The 21,937-nt window shown below is 40.3% G+C and overlaps 1 protein-coding gene across 3 annotated transcripts in view; it reads right to left on the bottom strand.

The window, feature by feature from the left end:
- The window catches only part of LOC121731570 (mediator of RNA polymerase II transcription subunit 13), an 87,569-nt gene that overhangs the window by 12,156 nt on the left and 53,476 nt on the right, over window positions 1-21,937 (bottom strand). Inside the window, exons 3-15 of one of the 3 annotated variants that reach the window (XM_042121055.1) lie at window positions 18,396-18,480; window positions 11,849-11,932; window positions 10,677-10,846; window positions 10,103-10,236; window positions 9,783-9,923; window positions 9,033-9,115; window positions 6,160-6,234; window positions 5,056-5,185; window positions 4,280-4,387; window positions 3,748-3,908; window positions 2,958-3,135; window positions 2,461-2,583; window positions 314-532 (exon numbers count right to left, since the gene is read on the bottom strand). In XM_042121055.1, the coding sequence (XP_041976989.1) occupies window positions 314-532; window positions 2,461-2,583; window positions 2,958-3,135; window positions 3,748-3,908; window positions 4,280-4,387; window positions 5,056-5,185; window positions 6,160-6,234; window positions 9,033-9,115; window positions 9,783-9,923; window positions 10,103-10,236; window positions 10,677-10,846; window positions 11,849-11,932; window positions 18,396-18,480 (1,691 nt within the window). The remainder of the gene's footprint in view (window positions 1-313; window positions 533-2,460; window positions 2,584-2,957; window positions 3,136-3,747; window positions 3,909-4,279; window positions 4,388-5,055; window positions 5,186-6,159; window positions 6,235-9,032; window positions 9,116-9,782; window positions 9,924-10,102; window positions 10,237-10,676; window positions 10,847-11,848; window positions 11,933-18,395; window positions 18,481-21,937) is intronic. The other 2 variants (XM_042121056.1, XM_042121057.1) reach the window with 2 other exon arrangements.

Here is a 21,937-nt window from a genome sequence, read left to right as displayed (position 1 = left end):
GGTCACGCACGCTTCTTTTTGGAATATGCCATAGACAAAACAGTTCGATCCAATGTAATCAATATTTGAAAAACAATTTTACCAAGGTGTGGTTTGTAAAGAACAATTAAATCCTCAGCATTATAACAGTCATATTTACAGTAAGATCATATTTTACTAAATAAGCAACATGAAAAAATTGGTTTATAGCTTCAACATTACGTAACGTTAAAACTAATTTATATCCTTGTGGTCTGTACAACACTGTCTTTTGTTATTCATTTTGTATGTTAATGTGCAAATGAAGGATTTATAAATTAATAAACATCCATACCTCGATAGGGTCAGGCGGTGGGCTGCCGTGTAGTCTATGCGCGGGGTGCGCCTGGTGGGCGGGGTGCGTGTCGTCCGGCGGGCTGAACCCCGGGCTCGGCTGCGCGTGCGCCTCCATGCTCGGCGGCGTCGGGAACATCTTGCTCAGCTCCTCCGCGCGCACGCACCGCCCGCCCGTTCGTTCCTCCGACTTGTTGGAGTCCGGCGGCGTCTGCACCAACTGTAAAATAATGTCGTATTTAAAAAATGATTTTTTTAAATAATCTAATCAAAGCAGGAAGCAATTTGTGTTGTGTTTTATTTGTGTTTAAACCCACAAGGCTTTTACTATGATAGAAAACTAATTTCAGAATACAAATATCATGGTATTGCAAAGTACAGTGTGTTCAACAAGAGCGTAGCCGACATTTAACATCGAAAACCATAACCAACATTGAAAAAAAACACTTAATCACGTTCAGTGGCTCTTTGTCTAAAATGCTTAGCACAAAACTAAGCAGTCTGTGTGCATGCGCCGAGTTGACGACACGTTTCCCGCCATGAGTACCACCGTCGCGTCACGATATGAAGCGGTGTTTCTTTGTTTGCACCCAAAAGGTCCAAAAATGTCGCATTCTCAAGCTGCAAATACATGCAGAAGTCAAGAGCATTCGTGAGCAAGTGGGTGAAACGATATTCTGAAACCCGGAGCGTTGATAACCTGCCAAAAAGAGGGAAAATGGAAAAGACGACCCCCGCCGAAGACAAACGCATTGTCCAAATGTTTAAAAAAAATCCTCGGCTATCTCTACGTTCAGCTCAAGAAAAACTGTAAGGACTTAGGCTTGATGTGTCTCTCAACACCATAAGAAATCTACTGGCGGAATCGGAAGTGAAATACAGGAGCACTATAAAAAATCCCTTCTCTCCGAGAATCACATTAAAAAAAAGAATGGCGTGGGCGCAGGAAAATCTTGACCGCGACTGGGACCACGTAGTCTTTTCAGATGAAGCTTCTTTTTGGGCATCGAATATAACATCTCGTGCTTGGTCAACCTCCAGCAACAAATTATTGGTACGCACTGTGAAACACCCAGCAAAGGTGCATGTTTGGGGGTGCCTGTCAAAACAAGGTTTTGGAAGTTTGTATGTATTTACGGGCAAACTGGATGCAGCAAAAATGAACAAAATTTATGAAAAAGCTTTATTACCATCTGCCAAAAGGTTGTATAAAAACCCAAACGTAAAATGTATTTTACAGGAGGACAATGATCCCAAACATCGAAGCCGTGTCTGCACCGCCTAGAAGACTGAGCACGGTATTGATGTTTTAGACTGGCCATCACAGTCACCAGACTCAAACCCGATAGAAAATGTTTGGGCGCTTATGAAGTTAAAGCTACGGAGGAGTAATACGAAAACTGTCGCACAACTAAGTCGCAATATAAAAGCGATATGGAGATCATTGTCCTGTGACTACGCTGAAGATTTAATTAAAAGTATGACTCTGAGATGTCAGTCCATAATAGATAATAGAGGGGACTGGACCGCTTATTAGTGACAAAGCATTTTAAAGCAATAAATAAACAATTATATAAAAAAAAAATGTTGATTCATTTAATTAACTTCTAACATAAATTTTGCCGGTTACGCTCTTGTTGAACATAGTGTATGTTAGACGATACTGTGACACAGATTTATTTAATTAATGTCTTCCCTCTCTTTTTTTTCCCTTTCTCTCATAAATGTCAAAACCAAAACACTTTAAATTCATACTTTATCACTTTAAATAATTACGGTAAATTGCGAGTTAATTGCTCGTAAAAATCAAAGTGTAGACTGAACCGAGAATATAATATGTATTACAGATCAAAAGTGGGCAAGAAAAGCACTATAGTCTAGCGAAGCACATACAAAATGCGTACACCAATCGCTTGTCTTTAATACTCGTTTTCATAACTACGCAATAGCGTCACGACAGAGGCAAGACAGCGACGTAATTTGTACGTGCTACGACAGCTCAGAGCCTGCAGCCAAAACTTTTACTTTATCGCTTCTTTAAAGAATCGACATATACGTTTTGATCGGCGATTCTATAAAGAAGCGATAAAGAAAAGTTCTCGGCTAAAGGGCCAGTATAGATAAAAAGTAGGAAAAAGGCACACTCACAAGTCTTACCGTCTCATCCCCGCTGGCGGCGTCGTCCGAGTTCTCGAATATCTGATCGAGGTCTTTGAGCGTCGGATTGAGGCCGTCCGACGTGAACAGATTCTTGTACTCTTTCGAATCCTCCTGTTATAAACATACGATCCGATATGATGTATTGCAAATGTGGAAATATTCCAATAAATCGATAGCTGAATATAAGTCTTTGAGTAAGAATATTACAACAAAATAAGAGAAGCTTTTGTTTTACTTATAAGCTTCTGATCTTAAGCCCCAATATCACCAACGTCTGTTAGTGTTAACAGCTTGTTAAAATGTCATGTCTTCTCTTTCATTCATAAGAAAAACGAAAGAGGTAACGTGATACTAATTCGAGCGTTAACTTTAACAGTCGTTAGTGAAATTGGGGCTTATTCTTATTTATTCTATCGAGCATTTAGGTATTATAACAAAACCGCGCAAAAAAGGTTGTCAATCACTGCCCTGTAAAAAACACTCACGTGTTCTTGCTTCTCAATCTTGACGTGGGGCGCTCGGTCGGGCGCGGGCATGGTTGTATGCGTGTGGCCGGCGTACAGGTCACCCGCCCCGCCCCCCGCGCCGCCCCCCACCCCGCACGCCAAGTCCTCTCGGAACTTCGACTCTGCCGCCTTGAACACCTTCACCGGATGCTCTAACCTGTGACACACACACGCACACAAATGCATCATTTAAAAGAGTTAGGGACAAATTAATTCTAAAATATGGTCGCGGAATACGTAGAAAGTGAGAGATAGCAATGTATTAGTACTTGTATTAGTAAGAGACAATAAAAGTAAGCAATAAATCAAATGTATGAACCTGTGTGCTCCGCGACAATACGATCATTTGTAAAACGCCAATTCCTTATCATTTATATAGTGTCACCGACAATAGAACATAAGCAAAGTAGACTTTTACATTGTCACTGCGCTCATTGGTGGCTAACGCATAATGTTGCGAGCAAAAGATGCGCAATGAGTGATCTTTACTCAAAACGCCTTTGAAGACTCGCCTTAGTTCTTATCATGTTAGTGTTAAGTTTAAAAGCCCTGAATTTACATTCAATATAGTATACTAATCAGATCGATGTCTATAGTATTTATTAAAGCTGCGCGTCCACCGGGTCGGAATCGGAGCGTACGGTGCGGACGGGGCGTCGTCATTTATAATTCATCAGGCGCAGAAATGACATTCCAGTGCACGCAGTACCATAGAAATTCGATTCCGATTCGGTGGACGCGCACCTTAATACTAAAAGTGTATACTAACCAGGCGTGCACGGTGGTGTAATCGTACAGCATGTGGAGCTCGTGCTCGTCCTCGAGCGGGTCGAGGCGCGGCGGGGGAGGGGGTAGCGCCGGCGTGCGTATAATCCCGCCACCGCACGGCGACGCGGCGCGTGCGCTCGCGGCCCCGCCGGGTGACTCGCCCTGGGGGTTACAGAAATGTCAATATACGTGCAGTTGTACGTTAAATGCGTAAATAAATCACTCTACAGAGGATTTGCAACTAAATAAAAGGCACATCAACTCGTCCCATTGTTCAGACATCTCTCTCGATCATGAAAAACGAGAGAGATTAATAAGTAAGAGATTAATAAGTAACAGTGCGTAAAGAGGTTACAGAGAGACAGACACACTTTCGTATTTATAATATTAGTATAGTATAGATATAGAAGCATGGAAGTATGGATTGTTAATCTAGATGGCTCAGATCTTAAAGATCATTGTTTTGCTTATAATATTTACCCACGAAACTTTCTAACTATGCATACAACATAGTAACAGTATGTGTGGTTTACCTGCGTGTATACCTTGTGCGGCGGCGCGGAGGGCGGGGCCGGCGTGGGCGGGGCGAGGGGGTCGGGCGTCGGCGCCGGCGTGTGTAACGTCGTCGGCACGCCCGTTTGCTGTAACGACATCTTTTGTTTTCAATTTGTATGTAACTGTGGCGGTACCTACAATTAGCGCCACATTCCTGCATCGCGCTATCGAATTTTTCTAAGTGCGTCGGTATATAATATACGACAGCTGAAAAATATCACGTAGGCTCCGGCACGACCGAGCATAACACCTCGCTCGGTCGGAAGAACTTTCTTTGTGGCGGCCACGCATATCCCACATTGGTGACCCCAACGTGATCTTTCAGCAGTTCACAGCAGTTCACAGACAAACAGACTACTTTCGCTGTTTAAAACTAAATCTTTCAGCATTCCACATAGCTTCCACGGAAAATGATTATAGGAAAACGATAATAAACTGCTCGACTATCTGCCTACTAGTGCTCGACAATCAACGTTTTTGTGACATCATATTATTTTGTCATTTGTTTTATTTATATATTGCATACTATATAAATTGAACAATGTTATTTTGACATATAAAAACAAAAATGGATGAGCGCTATTATCAATGTCATGATACTACTATCAAAGAAATTGATTTATAGGCAGATAAAACTATGTTATTTGGTCGGGTTATGGCAAACTCAGTTGACTGAGCGAGCAAACGTCCGCCATCTACCTATGAATGATTTTATCGGGTGGTACAAAGTATCAACTTGCTTGTGTTCAATTACCTGGTGGGTGGTGAGCACGTGATGCGTGTGCGCGTGGTTAGGCGAGGTCGGGCCGGCGGGCGCGGGGGACGCGCCGCAGCTGGCGGGCGAGCACGCACCGCCCGCACCGAGAGCTACGCCCACCGGGGCTCTGTAGATAAAGTGTTGTTAGAGTACGGGTATAATATAGAAATGTATGACTTTTCCGCCCCGTCATAATGTAGAAAATTGTTGATAATCAACAATTATTCTAGTATAATATTGTATAGTCTGCAACCACGACGAAAGCCTTTATTACAATTATTATTTTTTTATTATAGAGGGTAAAACTGAAACTTGCGATATGAACAACAGCGGACGTAAATTAATTGCTAACTATACAAATTATGTAATAAACATGAGCCTTCTCCATATTAAAATGAATAGTACGGAACACAATATTATGTGAAATAACCACAATGAATATTGATTATGATAATCACCACTGTGACATTTTGAAGGTTATAGGAAGACACAGTGTTTTGTGTATACTTACTAAAAAGCCATTGTCAAATGTAAACCTGATATATCACTAGTTACTGCTCATAATTTGCAGATTTTCATTTCACAAAGACTTAAAATACATTTGGTATGTTCCCCAGATATACATAATATTTAAATATTGAACTTAAAATGACACCAAAGCATACAGAAGTAGCTACAAAGTTAACTTTATATTATAAATAATATTAAATTATGAAGCTTCAGTTTCTAAAAAGCTGTGCAGCTATTAAAACAGAAAACATAATATGTAAATTAATTCCATGCACAAATTTATGTATACAGTAACATGCATAATACAGCTGTTAAATTTAAATACAAGCTAGTTAAGTTTAAAAAAATATTATTTACCAATGCAGTTCAGATCACCATGTCATGTGTAGGGGTGCCATTACTACCCCTTACCATCTATTACCTATTTGATAGTCGAGAGACCAATCTTTGAGCATAATGTAGGACAAGATGCTTGTCGAGTAGGCCCACTGACTGAATATATGAGCTTGACGATGGGCAGAACACAGTATGAGGTGGACTAGTGACTTGTGACTTCATAAGCTTACGCTACTTGTGGCAGCGGTGGGATACCTGTATCGGTGCGAAGCGGCGCGGCGGTGGAAGGGCGGCGGTCGCGGGGGGCGGGGCGTGCGCCGGCGCCGCCACCTGCGCAAGACAACGCTAGTGCCGCCGCCCAGACACACCTGCCTCTGTCACACCCTAGTCCTACCCTTTTTTTCCCAAATGGCAGGTCACTACCAACGTCACTGCAACCTGTGATCTATTGCGACTACCCCTACTGTAACACACCCGTCCCGCCACTCTAATATTAGATGTAAAACGGTAAGCCAATATTATTTCAAAAATATATTGTTACTCGTTTGGATTATTCACTTTTCGCGACACAACTCGAAGCGTTTAGAAATACCATGCTTTACATACAACTAGGACATCCATTATCAGGCCCCGCTATTATACAGGATAACTACAGAATTTAAACTCGTTAAAATAAATAATTTATGCATCGCTGAATAAAAATAAAACCTATGGGACTATGCAAAAGCGATTATTCTTTTGGTTCACAGTGTGACAGAAGCGAGGACGCATCGGAGCATTATTGTTGGAAGCGCAGAAATTTTTCACATGATAAAAACATCGAATATATTAATGAATGTAATAAAACTCTTAATAAATCGACATGAAATACATTTCCTACGCTTCCACCATAAAACAAACCAAAGCACATGTCTCATGTACTTTAGTCCGTCTGCTACAAAATAAATAAAGAAATAATTATAATAAAGTAATTAATATAATATTATAACAAAGACATACATAAACTTCTATTTATGTCTACAGCAAACCCAATTATAAGTCTACGCTACATACAGTTTCATAGATTACAACCATTACTTCAGATTCTGGAGTTGTTTGGAAATAAATGATGCCTCTTTTAGGCTTCACAGGACCCGCGAATAATCGATAGAAATGCCTTTTTTAACTGTCACCAACCATTTGTGGGAAGTAGATTTTATTTTGCGTGTACCAGAGTTTGATACACGCATTTTTTCCAAAATCGTACTTTCGCAATTGAAATTACACATTTAATGCAACTCAGTCCTATATGTCAGTAACATTAATTTTAAAAGCAAAAACAATGTCAATAGGGCTTTATCATAATTATATCAGTTTTAATTAGTTTAAGCGTACACAAAACAAACACAAGACGGTTGTTATCAATGAAACTAATCTGTCATTCAAGAACATTTCATATTGTAATATGCAAGTCATAAAATACTTTCATACATATACATAGAAACGGCATATCACACAACATTCTTACGTCTACTATACCAGCTTGGCTAACCTTACTACTGTATAATATTAATATTTAAAGTTTTATCGTACATTTGTATAGCACAAGAATTGTAACTTAGGAGGAATTAAATCATTATTAGTACCCACCAGTGTGTACACTTTACAATAAAGGCTGGTTATTAGACAGAAGCTCACAATATTTGACATAATATTTATAGCATTAAAGAGCGGTCTGCATTAAATACCATAGAAAATGCATAGAATCTTAGGTAACTTTAAACTTAGTCAACTTTGTTCGTATGGGAATGTTATTATTGGAATATTTTCGAATATTTTAAAGAAATATTCGAATATATTGTAATAATAACATTCCCTAGATATGTCACTTATGCCGCGGCCGCATATGCATAGTGCTTCGCCATAGTAAAAGGAGGGGAAGTAAGTTATCTTCATACAAAGGCACCGCGCGCGGCTTGTATGTGTGCGCCATAGTATCAATGCGTCGCCACAGGGCACACAACAAAATCTCGGACAATATTTCGGCATAACCAGTCGGGGCTAACACTTTACGCTGCACGCTCGCGCCGCGCCGCGCCACGGCTAAACGAATCAAAAATGTCCGATCATAATCGCAGGAGTAATAAATATTGCTGTGTGTTTGGGTGTTTTAATAGTAATGCAACAATTCCAGAATTGTCTTTGTTAAATTACCTGTTGAACAGGAAAGGTCACTGGTACTACTCACTTATTCTAGCATAATATAATAATTTTTACTTGATGATCAGATACCTACTTACTTCTATTTTATTGTATTAGTTTTCTATCACACAAAGGAAGTAGGTAGATAGATCTACTTTCCCACTAGAACATAGTATAAATAAGATAATGTTTTATGTACTTTTGATTTGTCAACTAATTTGCCGCTATTGCTTTGTTTACGTAATAGTAATTTGCCGATTTCTCTGTGTTGTAGACCGTATATTAACTAACTACTTACAGTCAATTACTTATTTTAAATCGTAATTAAAAATAAGCAATTGACTAATTGTAAATCACAATACTCATAAAGCAAAGTTCGAATAATAACAACAGATTTGTTTATAGTATAAGAGACAGGCGTTAGTTTTTAATGTTGTTTTACAGGGTATTTTTATAATTTTATTTAGACATAGGATTATATGCACGATCAAAGTGCCGAAATATGCATGCAAATATGCACGAAAAATGGCTGAAATATGCACAATAAATATTTACTTTTTATTAAAAGCTCCCATTGTACCAACCCGCCGCGCCTCCGCGCCGCCTAAAATTGACAACCCTAAGACAGTAGGTAATTATATCGCGGATTGGGCCGGAGTTATCCTACTTCCCCTCCTTTTACTATGGCTTCGCGCTAAAACCGATACTATTGGACGATCTGCGTGTATCGTCCAATAGTATCGTCTTTTAGCACGAAGCTTCGGACGATAGACGCAGGTGCGGCCGGGCCGTTAGTGATACTTTGCCAATTCCAGTACATTTTTTAAATCTCAATACGCTATCGAATATTTTTATGCTGGCTTATAACACTATACAAACGTACAACAAAGCACGATATCTACATACAACTAGTACAGCAATGTATAGGCACGGCAAGCGAAACTCACTTAGCACAGGTACAAGGTGTCTTGCGCGAGGGGTCCGCGAAGTCATCGTCCCCCGTGCAGTCAGCGTACGCCTGCTCTGCAGTCTGAGAACATATTATGACAAACAGATATTATTACTTATTTATAAATTTAAATTTATACAAAAACTTGGCAGGACTACGTAAACTATAATATATCCTTAGTGTAGGTTAAACCGCTCGCAGCTTATTACTATGGCGTTGCATTTCAGCGTTCACACTTAACCGCTCGGTTTCTGCACGAGAACCGCGCGGTTCCCGCATGTCTGAACAAGCACTTATAGTTTGCTTCGCAATTGTTACAAATCTATTCACATTGCACACATCAGTCAACTGGAGGTCTTTTAGACAAATCGCAAGACTTTTTTTTGACCACACCCAGTACCAACGATTTACGAAGATTAAAAATGTAAAGAATTCAGTGCCCAAAATATAATAAACCTCTAGTTATATTTTTCATCAATTCTTGCATTAATATTGGAAGTTAACTCAAAGCGTAGTCATTCTAGTAACAACGCTTTGTTTCCACTTCCTTTTATATTCGACTCAAATATAAAAAATACACAGCTGAAAACTTTAATGGCATTCTATTACACACATATAATTTAATTTTCATGCAAATTGCTTATGAGTTATGAAAGTTTTACAATTTTCCCAAATATCTTTCAGTAGACGAAGGACACGTTTGACATGACTCCTCCCACATTCGTACGCCAGTGCGTACAGTACGCACCTGGTGCGGTGCAGGCGTGTGCAGAGCACGCAGCGTGCGTCGCGCGAGGTGTGCGGCGGGCGGGGGCTCGCGCGGCGCCTCCATCTCCGTAACGAGCGCGTACGGTGTCGGGTAACGCATGCGTACGCCGCCGCACTCCACCTGCAAAACGCTTGTTTTAATATTTTTACAAATTTTATCGCTCCTCGAGCGTCTTTTCACGCGCATTATTTAATTTAGCAGTAGAGGCGGCAGTTATTCGGTCTCAGGACCTTTAACTATACATATTCCACGCACTAAACAACTACATTATTAACAGTAGACAACAGCAAGTTATTTACTTCAACAGCACCGCATCCCTGCTCTAGCGGATAGAGCTGCCGCCACGCATCAAGCAGGCGGGAGGTGGCGGCGTCCGCGTCGCTCCACTCGCGCCCCGTCACCCGCCCCTCCAGACCGAACGGCGCCAGGATCACTGGAACATAGCATAATAAGTAAGAATATTTATTTACATCAATAGTATTAATTGAAGGGAATGGAACGGAAAGTTACTAAGTCTGATGATGGTTCAACAAAAAGATTTGCAAAGACGTCAATGGTGATCAGTCATGGTCAAAAATCAAACAATGCGCCAAATATATCGTTATTAGCAATTTAATTTGTTGTTTGTTTGAAAATCTCGATTACATCCTATGAGTAATAGGATGTAATCGAGATTTTCAAACAATTTGTGACAAAATGTTGTTTTCCTTGTGTGAAACAGTGCAAAATTTTATCGTCTCTGTCAGTATCACAAATTAACTTTTTACGTTTAAACCGCTCAACAGATTAAGTAGAAATTTATTATGGAGACACGATTGCGATACGATGCGGGCAACATCTAGCTCACAAGTACCCATAGTATTCACAATTCACCTTTATCATCCTGCCTGGCGGCGGGCGGCGCGGCGGGCGGGCGCTGCAGGCGCGCTAGCCGCTTGCGCGTGAGCGTGCGCACGGGCGGGTGCTGGCGGACGTCGACGGACGCGCACACCGTGCTCTCGCCGTGAAGGAAGAACGCGAACGAGAACGACAGGTGCCACGGGCTGAAACATGCAAGATATTATTGTTATTAGCTCAAAAAGATAGTGTAAAGCGTTTCATAACTCATCATACTGGTGTTATGCTATGTCAAAACCGTTTATATGATCAAAGAAAAATTTTATTCAACCACCACATAAAATCACCATTGAGAACTATTATTGATATTGATTCTGAATTTTAACGTGATGCAGTTACATTTAATAGTTGTTTGTTGTTACATTTAGCAGTTTATAGTTACACATTGCTGGAAAAATTCCTCATAGATTTCTCATCAAACAACTATTTCGTTTGTAAGGCTCGAATCCTCATTGGACTGTGGTCTATGACATAATATATCGAATCGATATTGGTAGTCCAATTATGATTCCTAGAAAAACAGACATATTTGCGTGAGTACACAGAGCTTAGTCTGTCTTTATAGAGATGAAAAATGTGTGAAGGGGAACGAAGCACCACCCTGATGTCTTAACGGGTGGCACACAGAGATCTTCACGATGCTGTAGGAAGCGGCGAGCGAGCCCGACACCCGTGCACAACCCACTGAACAGAGCCGACACGGGTTGAGCTTCCATGTGACTTTACCCACTTTTTTCTAAGTAGGTATTATTACTTAGAAGCAGAGTAAAGTTACGAATTTAAGATAACAGATGGCGCAGTTTTATTATAATGACCGTGGGAAGGCCGCAAATTCCAATCAAGCGAAGTGGTATGCTCGGTCAGGCCGAAGCCCACTGCCATTGTTTTAATTGTCTTATATATACCGGCGTACTTGAAAAACTTCGATAGCGCGATGCAGGAATCGACACATTTCAGTCCGCCACATATTCGACACATTTCATACTAAATTCTATAGATATACAGTCTCAGTTCCGTGTCATGGCTTTTTTGTTTTTGAATAAGAATTACCATTAAGCGTTAAAAACGATCAAAACGTTCAAAATAGGAGACATTTTGATAATTTTTAACGCTTAGTGGAACGCGGGGTGTATCTTGTGATCTCGTACCTTTTGCCAACGTTCTCCTCGTCGCCATCGTAGGGTTGGACGAACCACTTGCCCAGCCGCACAAAATCTCGGGATAGCAGGCATCTGAAAATAAAACACAAGATATTAATTGAGTATTTCCTAATGTGTGAAAGAACAGAATTTTTCGACTTACATTATAATATTATGCTATTGTCTAGTGAGACATTTTTCTTATACATATACCCATAGAGTACATATTTACATAACCAAATGATACCCTTGTCAAATTACAAATACTCCCAAAATATACTCAAACAGTCAAATCTCAGTACATAATAATATTACTAGCTACGAATGTTTCGTGTACGGACAATGTGTCATAAATTGTACGTTTAAACATATCCATACATTAAGCCGTAAACGTTAACAAAGGGTACAATAATTCAGCCGTTGACTAAGACTAAGGGTCGGTACATACTGGCGAAAAGTCGGTGCGCAATTCAAAAAGGCAGACTTGTGAAAACGCAACGAGTATTTAACACGCATGTCCACCACTTTATTTCTTAATGTACACAATACATATTATTATAATAATGCGTATAAAATTCTCGTAAAATTGCCACCAGACAGGACGATCGTTTTCAGTAAGCACATGAATACATAATAATATGTATTTAAGGATGAATTTGCCATTCTATTTCAGAACTTCGCTGCACTGCGTCTGTACGCTAGTTCGAATCGAGCCTAAACATAGTACGCCGCGTACATATTAAAATAAGCATTCAAAGTTATTTTACTTCTGACAGAACCTTATCGCGACCCACATAAGGCTCACCATAACAGAAACACTAATACAACTACAGGCAGTATAAATTACAAAGCAATAAAACACTGAAATTAACGTCTTGACAGTGTAGATAATTGTATTCAGTTTGTGGTCGAGTTTAAAAGATACTATAGCATTATACATTGTAATGATGTCACGATGACTCTAAATACGACATACTTTAAATGATCGTATCATAACATTACTTTAAATGATCGCTGAATAGAAGTCGAAGGGTAACACATAATATTATGTCTTGGATTTTTAGGTATTTTTGGAAAAGCGAGGAGCAAGCGGTCATGCTTTTAGTAGATCACTGACTAGTTATTAGACGGTAAGCCTTTTCCGTGAGACTAGCGCAAACGTTAATTGTTTTTTCATGATGTTTACGCGCCGGCTTGCATTATTTAATGTATTTTCTACTGACTTCATACATTCAGATTTCCGAATACGGAAAACGGATTCGGAAATCGCATACGAAAAACGTAAACACTATACAGTATGCAGCCGGCCTTAGTTATTGGTACACACGCGTCAATCGGCCCCTGCAGGCTGCAGTTCGATCCTGAAGTATATGGCTTGTCCAGCTACGTACTTATTGGCTAGATATTTAGCTTTGAAAATACCAAGCTTACATCTTAATAATATTAAGATTATAATTTAAAAAAAAACAAGTCAATTAAGGATATCCTCAAGGCATATCGCATTTTATTCGCGTTATTCATGCAATCTTTAATAAAAATTAAATTGTATTTAATATTACATTCTGAATAATAAACCTCCACAGACATGTAGAGACCTTGATAATGCCGTTTGTCTGTCCTTTTAGGAATACTCATTCGTAAATATTTGTTTTAGTAGTAACCACATTTACTATGATCTAAATTATACAAAAAGCTACTATTTTAAATGTCACGTGCAAAATTGAAACTAGCAGCTCAAAACCGCAGGCGGAATGTTATTATTATTAATTTCAGTACCGAATAGCTCCTTTTGCTTAGTCTCGTCACATTGCAATGTGAACTAACTCTAAAGGTGGCTTTCGGATCTTTGCCGCGAGCGACCGCGACCGACAAAAATTCAAACAAAATGCCACTTTATTACATAGGCTATAGGTTAAATTTTACTACGCCACTAGCTTTTACGCCGCCGCCGGTGGCAGCGTGGGTCGCCACACAAAATATGTCAGTAGAAAATAATAAAATACATGAAGTAGTGTATGTCATAGAGCAGCATTTTATTTGAATTTTTATCGGTCGCGGTCGCTCGCCGCAAAGATCCGAAAGCCACCTTAAGGGCCTGTTTCACCACTCCCTGATAAGTGCTGAAGAATCTGTCAAATGAGTTGTGGATAGCCTATCCGGAACTTATCAGGAAGTGGTGAAACAGGCCCTAAGTCTTCTGAATAAATCTGAAGTCTAGTGAATAAGTCATTGCCTGTCGTGGGCTGTTTGCCGGCGATTAGTAATCTTGTATGTGGCAACACTGTGCATATCGATTGCCGTAGTGTGACGAATCTCTTTGTTCGCCGTGACCACGGTGCCAATCAATGGTGCTAACGTATATTTAACGATACATATTACATATTAATTACTGCCAAATAACTTTTCATTACCTATTAGTTCTGACTGGATCTATTTGAAATAATTATTAATGATAATATTCTTATACCCCAAAAGAAATATTATCTTAACAGAAAGTAGTCGAAAGTAAGATTTCCAATGTTGACCAAACATAACATAGTTTTAGAATAATTGAATATTCATTTGATGACTACTATAATTAGTCTTACTCAAATATTTAAGATATTTGTAATTTGAGGCGATTAATTAGTTTATCAGGGTCATCTTAATATTCAAGCAAAGTTAAAAATTACTTGGCCAAGTTATTAATTACATACATTAAATCAACATAACAATTAATTAAACTTTTGTGAATTTTTTTAAGCGAGCATTCTCTTAGTCTGGCGTAAGTCAACACTTCCGAAGTAGGTAAAACCAGTCATCGCAAATGTTAAGGGGTCAAAGCTAAAAATAGTTATTTTATTGCTCAAAATACTTATGTAATGCTTAATCAATTTTCATACAAATAAACGATTTAGTACGTTTCCATTACAAGAGAATATTACATGTGTTTTAAGCTAACTTGCGTTCTAACATTTCAACAGTCGATTTGGAATATAATTAAATGTGGTTTGACATAAGGCAGCGCAAGCGCCTGTCACTTAGCGACGCGTTATGTCAAATCCCATACATTTTTATTCCCAACTTCGTCATCGATAATATAGAATGTAGCAGCTCTACATTCGACAACGAAACTACTCTGAATCGTTTAACAACGTGTCAAACAAACGTTTAAATTTCGAAAACTTTATGGTCGATAATAATTGGAGGATCGTACAAAAAGTTCGGTATCGTAAAATTGTCGCGATCGAGCGGGCGGGCGGTCGGGCGCACGCATTGTTTCTTTGACGCGCCGCTGTCGGGGTCATCGACTCGTCCGGATTTCGTTCATATCCGAGATTCGACCGCCGTCGGTACACGCCAGACGTAAGACCCGCGGTCATTGACGCACTACCGTGTAAGGACCTCGCATCCCAGAATATAGCCCGGTCGCGAAACACGTAGAAAATTACATCCACATTACATCTATTTCGCTCGCTCACAAAACATCGCTATCGCGTAAACGTGAGAACGAGAAAAATATTGAAGCGGGAAAGAGACAAGCGACACGCTATCAACGGACGAATTTCTTCCTGTCCCCGACTGACAGCTGTGACGTGTGGTACTTTTGGACACTAGCTCAGACTCTGGTACTTTACATGTCTGATAATACTTTTACAAGGAAATGCGTCGTCCATAGCTACGTCAATGGCGCTAATCCGTCCAGCGGAACGGGAAATGCGCGAATATTCCGTGTACGGAATATTCGCGCCGTCCGTCGTCGAAAGCAAAAGTGAAGGCGCTCAATTTTCACACATTACGTTTTTTTCAACGACACAAATTGTGATCACGTTACGAGTGCTCAGTCTGGCAAGTTTACCAGATCTTTTGTAATTAATCTCTGGTAATAAAAAATTGTAACCCATTATTATTTCAAGTTAACAAATATAGACAAAGTTTCACTTTATGAAATGACTTTACTAGAATAGAATATGTTACATCAACCACTCTTTCCAACTTTCCTCCTTAGTCAAGATAATAATTTCCATTATTTTTCCGCAATCTCCATTATATCAAAATCAGAGTAACGTCAGAGATGACTAAACAATTACGTACATTGTTAAAGTTACTATAACAATGTAGTAACTATAATAATATAGTTAAAATCCTTAACTGCTCTGGCGCACGGAATATACCATACATTACAGTACAATATTATGTGCATGGTTATATGAAACAAGCTTGTCCTCTCGATTGTTTTAGGGTGTACAAACGTGTTTCTGTCTGTCTGACCTTCGTCGGGATGACGTACGCGCCAGGTGGGCGACGCGGCGGTAGTACCACCATAATTCACCATAGTCCATACCAATAAACGCTTTTATGCAACTTCGTGTTTCGTGATCAATATTTTTACTTTTTTATGAAATAAGGGGACAAACGAGCAAACGGGTCACCTGATGGAAAGCAACTACCGTCGCCCATGGACATTCGCAACATCAGAAGAGCTGCAGGTGCGTTGCCGGCCTTTTAAGAGGGAATACGCTCTCTTCTTGAAGGTTTGCAGGTCGTATAGACCCGGAAATACTGCTGTTACTTGACTGTGTTTATTGCTAATTTACATTTATAATGATACAGTAGCGCTGGTATCACAGGAGGTAAATTAGACTGTCCATCAGCATCAGCATATCAGAGTGTGTGAATATGAGTGGAGGCCGCAAAGGAAGATCTTCCGACCGAGCGAGGTGGTATGCTCGGTCAGGCCGGAGCCCACGTAATTGATTTCAGCTGTCGTATAATACCGGCGCACTAACACTTCGATAGCGCGATGCAGGATTGTGACACTAATTGTGGGTACCGCCACAAGAGTTTTACATAGATATATGTATTAGCTAGCGCCAGTATCATTGGTACTAGGACTACTAGAACAGCAAGTGCTGAAACAGTTTCATATTCCTCTATCTCGACTCTCGAGTCAATCAAAAGCGCTAATGAATAGAAAAACTGCTGTCAAAAATACCTGAACAACTAGACTGGAAAACTATGATAATCTCGATGACTGATCCTTTCTGTACTCGTGTGCACAGCGCGAAAAGGTCCGTAAGCATCCAAAACGCTCTACTGCGCGCTTTTTGCCGCCTGTACTGTTATTACAGCGTTACATGCGCAGGTAATGGTGTTATCGTAAACTTAAACGTCCGATAGTAATCTTTACGGTTAACCGTCGAGCAATCCGGTCCTTAACCCTCTGATATACGTCACAACTCCGCGATTAATGTATGACGTACGTAGGCTTTAATGGTTTGCTCTACATTGATATACAGTGTGTAACAAAAATAAGTGATAATACTTTAGGGTGTGTACGTGTTCCTTATAGAGAGTTCCCTGTGAAAGTAGCAGCGCTGAAAGACAAAAAAAAAATTCACGCTGTATAATATATTATGTAATTTTCTCACTGCCTAGTTAGTAACAATATTTTAAACATAATAATTAAGGGATAATAAACGTGGTTCACTAGGCCACGATACAAGGGTTGAAGGGACTAATGAATGTTTTCTCCAACTATAAGTACTCTTACGGCCGTTCCCAATATTTGATCTATCTCTGGTTTTGCCCTACTAGAGATAGGAATAGCTCACAATTGACATAAAATACATGTCTCTAATGTCTAATGTGAGCTATTCCTATCTCTAATAGGGCAAAACCAGAGATAGATCAAATATTGGGAATGGCCGTTAAAGTTAAGTAACAGCTCTAGTAGCCAACGCTTATGTGTCACTGGTCACATAGGTATTTAGACCTTGGGTTACGCATACGAGCCGGTGATAACGCTTTATGTTATGGGCGACACTTCACATTAGGGTGAGGCTGATGAAAACTGGGTAACGTAAAAGAGCCTTTTTCTCCCTATCAGACTTTTCTCATGTAAAGCTCTAATTTTGTTGGGTATTGTCCCTTAACGAAGTTAATATAGTATTGAATAAACGTGGCCACAGTTCTATACTAACAATCACATTGTGCTCAATGGATATTGATAGTCAAACGATAACATTTCCTCAGCTCTTAGGTAAACCGTCTATGTATTTAAAGTAAACAGACAAACAGTGAGTGGCTAACCGTCTATGCTAACAAAGTTACTCTAACGGCCCAAACAAACAGAGCCCTCCATTAATTTAACCCTTGAGTGGCTCATCATCAATCACTATTGGACATCTCATCCAAGAAAACTTAACCCTTCTCGGAGGGAAGACGTTTGGACCCTCTCGGTGGTGATTCTTACTATGGTTTCTTGTCAGGCCATGGCATTGCTTTAGTCCGTTTACTTGTGTGATTTCCCTTAGCTCATTTTTGAGGGAATTTTTGGTCAGACCTTTAGTAACGTTTTATTTGGATATGCAGCTTCAATAGCTTGACTCTACTTGCCTTGGAAGAGTTAGAGCCTGTTAATTTACAAAAACAACACCGATTTTGGTGAGACATTGTCCTTGATTTCTGGTAAGGCATACTACTTATATCTCTTGACTGTCGTATTGCCCTTCTACGATACAAGGAATTTCCTATTATTTGCTCAAGTAACTGGCGTCAGGGATATATTGTTTACCTTTCGATAAGATTATGCAGCGCCTTGAAGAGCAGCGAGCGACACTCGTACGAGAGACCGCTCTCCCACGATCCTTGCTCTCCTTCTGTAAACAAAAAACAGCTATTAAGTAACATTTAGTCTATAATATCAAATACTTAAAAAAAAAACAGAAGAAATAAGCAAAGGCTACGATTTTTATAGGCTTTGAAGACAGCACCATCTGTTCGCATTTTATCGTTGTTTTTTTCGGGATGGAGAGTGGTAACTAGTAACATGTAAATCTGTGTTTTGTTTATACATATTAAATAGTCCAACGGATGCACAACGGAGACTGAAACTCATGAAAGTCATAAATAACGCTGAAATGTGTCACCGCCACCGCCTTGACATTGGACGCGAGAGTCAGCACGGAATCTTTATTGGTCAAAGCCAAATCGTTTAGCTCCCGTGACGAGGTTGCTTTCCGTGTTTAGAACACGACCATTTCCATATTCAAATAGTCGATAGCTCTGACGTGCCGGGAGGCAAGGTCGCGGCTCGCGCTGACAACGGAGCCGGAGCGGATAGGAAGCGATAGCGCATCGTTGCGGCGAGAAACGCCAGAAATAGCCGTTCGGTGCATATCGGAAGATAAACGCAACCTATCACCGATATTCCGCTAAGACGGCGCGCGTTGCCGCCCCGCGGGTGTATCGCGCCGTCCCGTTCGCACGCGGGGGCGGGGCGGGGCGGGGCGCGGTGACGTCACGCGGGCGCTCGCGGCGCACGTGCTTGTGTTTGTTGCGGGCGCGACACACACGCGAGCGGCGCGCGGCGCGAGGACGGTTGACATTGAATACTGCGCCTTAGCTTATCGCAATAGAGTAGCGACAGATAAACGCCGCTCGATATCGGCGCGGGGATTGTTTGTAAACGCGATCGCGGCGGCGGTAAGGATGCGCGCTAATTGTGTTGTCTCCGAGGGCGCACGCGCCGCGCTGGAGCGGTTCCAAGCGCGCAGCCTTGACATTCGTGCTCCAGGTGCGCGCCATCCCGCGCCACCGCTGAACTAGTTTTTCCACATCTAGCTCATGCAAAGGAACATGGCGATATCCATTTTCGATTCATTATAATATTTGTTGAGCACGACAAGTTGAAAATTTTGATTAGATAACCCGAGACGATTGACCTACATAATACATTTCTTTTAAAAATGCGGTGAAAGTGCATTCCGATAGTATCTATGGCTTGCAGATGATTCCAGAAAATCTATCATCAATTTACTTGGACGCTACGTCAAAATATACCCACTACCCAGTATCGATTGCAGGAAATTCTGTCGTTTAAGTCTCCATTCCCTGCGCTGAGACCACATAAAAGACTATTAGTACGGTACCAGCAGTATCTTCCAAGGCCGTCGCGGTGAGCGGTACCTCTGCGCGGTGGTTACCGTTCGCGGGTACCGGTGTAAGTACCGGCCGACGAAAACGACATCTGTAGTTGCGACTTTTAAACTCCTAACTTCGCTGAGGGTGCCTTCTCCCATGACAGATTTAGCACCCTTGAGATTTTGGCACTCTTGAATTATTCATCAAAAGATTTAGGTGGTTTGTTGCCACTGTCGATCCTACTGACAAGTTCTCGTGACGAAAATTAAGAATATAATATTATGACGAGCCATCAGCCAATAGCCATAGTACATAGAGAACCACCAAACAATGATAAAGCATGTTGAGCTTTAAAACAGATGTTTCTAGACTTCCTAATCTGTCAAGTTGTCCGACAACCGAATCTTTATCCAATACCATTCTAGCTCATCTTTTGTGAAACGCCCAATCGATATGCATCGATTTAGTCAAGAGGGCGCACCAGTCACCACTAGGCACAATACACGTGCAATGCGCATACATCTATAGAACCAAGTATCTACGAAAATCATCCTTATGTCGTCGCCATTAAGGTGATGTTAGGGGCAAAATGAATGTGCACAGACAGTATCGCAGCCTCCGCGCGTTGCAACACAAACAAAACTTCAAACACAATCACTCGATACACTGACCTCATTATACAAATATAGGTTTGTGTCACGTCGAATATGGATGCAAAGATGATTTTTGCTGTGGTTAGAGAGCAATAAACAAGTACATAATAAATTGTACGTAATAGCAGAGACCAGACGTAATACGTATAATTAATTATGAAGCTTCGACTATGTTGACACTAAACTGCAGCATTTTGCAACTTTTGATCAATCTCAGTAGATTTTTTTTACGTTTGTCGATAGGAAACTGTAATTTTTCCGAAATAAAAGTATCCTTTCATCTTTTCTGAAACACAAAAGTATATTCAAACCAAATTTCGTCTTCATCAGTTCAGCTGTTTAAAAAGCATCATAAGGTAAAACACGGACACATTTTCGCATATAAAGTAGAGTAGAGATACGAACTCTATCTCTACCTAAGCGTAGCTATATCATAGGATGCATCCACCTTAACCTGAGGGGAGGTACGCCACCATCCTCTCTCTCTTCGGGGAGGTGCGGCATCCTCACTCCACGTATTATTACCGCTATCAACAAGTAAACTATGATTACCCGATAACGGTAGTGTTTGTGCAATGATCGCGCGGTTCAAGGCCGCGGGCCGCGGAGTTAGGGTGATCGCCCACCGAGACGACAATTACATGCGCACTGCGGACCTTCACTAAAGTGATGATTCACATTGATACAGACGCCAGTGCCCAATATTACTAGGATTTCGGCAGTAGATCATTACTAACATAACGGGTAGTCAATACTCTAGTGGCGATTTACAGTATATTTTGTAGATTATACAGTAGCAGACGCCAGCGCCCATTACTAGATTTCGGGACTGGATCACCACTGTGTAAACTGTAATATCAATAACGGGTAATGAATACTGGAACAGATTGGAGCGTATTTACATCGATACAGTACTGATCCGGCAGAATCCAGTGACAGTGGCATTGACTGCTGTACCAACGTAATAGTAATGTAATCACTCTTTGCACATATCAAGAGTGTAAGCAAACGCTCGATGTAATGTTTTGTCGCAGTGCGTTAACTACCATCTACTTTACACGACTTATTGAAGTACAAAATTGTCATATTAATACTATAGTTTAAACATTATCGTTCGCAACATTTGTCCATATTTCTTATTAAATAAGTTATACGGGAAGTTCCAAAATGAATAATTCTGACCAAAATAAAACATTTTCTATTCATCATGTAATTTCTACAACTTTTAGATTAGCATTCATGTCATCTCTATATATATTAAGAGGATTCCACACCGCCCTTTTTTCCATACAAACGTTGTCCCCTGTTTCCTCCCTGGATAATGCTAGTAGAGTTATAATTTTTTTCCTGAATATCTACGGCCACTAATACAATGTCCCTATGTTTTCTTTTTTTTCATAATTTAATTATTAAATAAGATATGAACGTTCAAAAACCCAAAAAAATCCAGATTTTCCGCTGTGATCAAACGTCCAGAAAACAGATTTGGCTAGATTATACAAAAAAAGCAAAACATAGGAACACAGTTCAAGCCTTTTTT

This window comes from Aricia agestis, chromosome 11, assembly GCF_905147365.1.
Source record: "Aricia agestis chromosome 11, ilAriAges1.1, whole genome shotgun sequence".
Lineage (NCBI taxonomy): Eukaryota > Metazoa > Arthropoda > Insecta > Lepidoptera > Lycaenidae > Aricia > Aricia agestis.
Note: the sequence above shows the minus strand (reverse complement) of the source record. Positions and strands in the feature narration are given on the sequence as shown.